This window comes from Olea europaea, chromosome 18 (assembly GCF_002742605.1).
Source record: "Olea europaea var. sylvestris chromosome 18, O_europaea_v1, whole genome shotgun sequence".
Lineage (NCBI taxonomy): Eukaryota > Viridiplantae > Streptophyta > Magnoliopsida > Lamiales > Oleaceae > Olea > Olea europaea.
The window spans coordinates 23548825-23550316 of record NC_036254.1 but is presented as its reverse complement, the minus strand read 5'-3'; the positions used below and the strand labels follow the sequence as shown (position 1 = coordinate 23550316).

Here is a 1492-nt window from a genome sequence, read left to right as displayed (position 1 = left end):
GTTTGGACCTGAGTTGGTTCAAGCTCATTCTCTTCATTCATTACCATCATGATTCCGAATTTTTTTGAACAACTTGGACCGGGCTTACCCACTTACTATTCGAGATGGGAAAGATGACACCAACGTCTAGCAATTTCAAAATTTCTTTCTTCATAACCTCCATCATTGGAGAATTCAAGCGACGTTGTGCTTCTCTTGATGGCTTTACTCCATCTTCAAGCAATATCCGATGCATGCACATGGAAGGGCTTATCCTCTTGATATCGACAATTGTCCAGCCAATAGCTATTTTGTGTTCCTTGAGCACACGGATAAGCCTATCTTCTTGAAGTGTTGTGAGATTCTTTGCAATGATCACCGGTAGTGTTTCCTCCTCTCCCAAATATACATACTTCAAATGCTCGAGGAGATGTTGGAGTTCTAACTTGGGGGCCTGCATCACTGAAGGTAAAAATTTCTCTTTAGAGTTTAGATATTGGAAGAGTAATATAGGAGAGATTATACCTTGGTGGAATACTTGGTAGTGATTCAAGTGATGCCACAATTTCAACAATATCCTCACACACTTGTAAATTCTTGCTCAACCCGGTGAGATTGTTAGCATCAATGCTTTTAATCAAAGTGGTATCCAATACATCTTCATTAGATAATTCAAAAACATTTTGTATTAATGAATCCATTATATCAATTGAAAAACAAGCGTGAACATCACAAGGATACCTCATTACTTCAAAGATGTTGAAGCGAATAATCTCACCATCAAACTCCATTGTCAACGTATCATCATTTACATCTATCTTTGTACGCAAAGTCCTCACAAATGGCCTTCCCAAGAGCAACAGTGGCAATAAAGATGTTGGTTCATCTTGCATGTCAAGAATGTAGAAATCTGCAAGAAAAATCAATTGATTTATCTGCACCAAAACATCCTCCAACACACCCTTTGGAGATGCATTAGATCTATCAACAAGTTAAATAATAACACTGATTTCTTTAAGTGATCCTAGATTTAAGGAAGCATAATAGAATATGGCATGACATTAATAAATGCTCCTAAACGTAGCATTATTTTTTCAAACCTAGTTTTACCGATAATGCAAGGAATGGTAAAACTTCCAGGGTCTTTACATTTTGGTGAAAATTTCTTTTGCAAGGCCACTGAGACATTTTTTCCTACACTTACCACTTCATTCCCTTTCAATCTATACTTATTTGTGTACAAATCCTTGAGGAACTTTTCATAACGAGGCACTTGATAAATTGCATCCAAAAGTGGTATGTTTACTTGAACCTTGCTAAAAGTCTCCAAAATTTCTTTCTCATGTTCATCCTTTTTGGACTTTGCAAACCCGTCTAGAAATGGAGGGGAGGGAAAATAAGTAGGAGTAGAACTTTTAGATTCTACCTTAGATCCCACAGTTGGATTCGTAGTTTCATCTTTTTCACATGCTAAGTTCTTCTCTTGCATTGACTCCTCAACTTGATCTTTCAT

The 1492-nt window shown here is 36.9% G+C and overlaps 1 protein-coding gene across 1 annotated transcript; it reads right to left on the bottom strand.

The window, feature by feature from the left end:
* Positions 1 to 461: 461 nt before the first annotated feature.
* Positions 462 to 1492, bottom strand: LOC111366885. The gene is made up of 2 exons (XM_022987569.1): positions 1080 to 1492; positions 462 to 960 (listed from the first exon to the last, which is right to left on the bottom strand). Exons 1-2 carry the CDS (start codon positions 1490 to 1492, stop codon positions 462 to 464), a joined length of 912 nt encoding a protein of 303 aa, XP_022843337.1.

Coding starts and splice junctions, on each gene's coding strand:
- LOC111366885 (XM_022987569.1), bottom strand. CDS start 1,492: ATGAAAGATCAAGTTGAGGAGTCAATGCAAGAGAAGAACTTAGCATGT. Junction 961..1,079: donor TGCATTATCGGTAAAACTAG/GTTTGAAAAAAT, acceptor ACTTGTTGATAG/ATCTAATGCATCTCCAAAGG.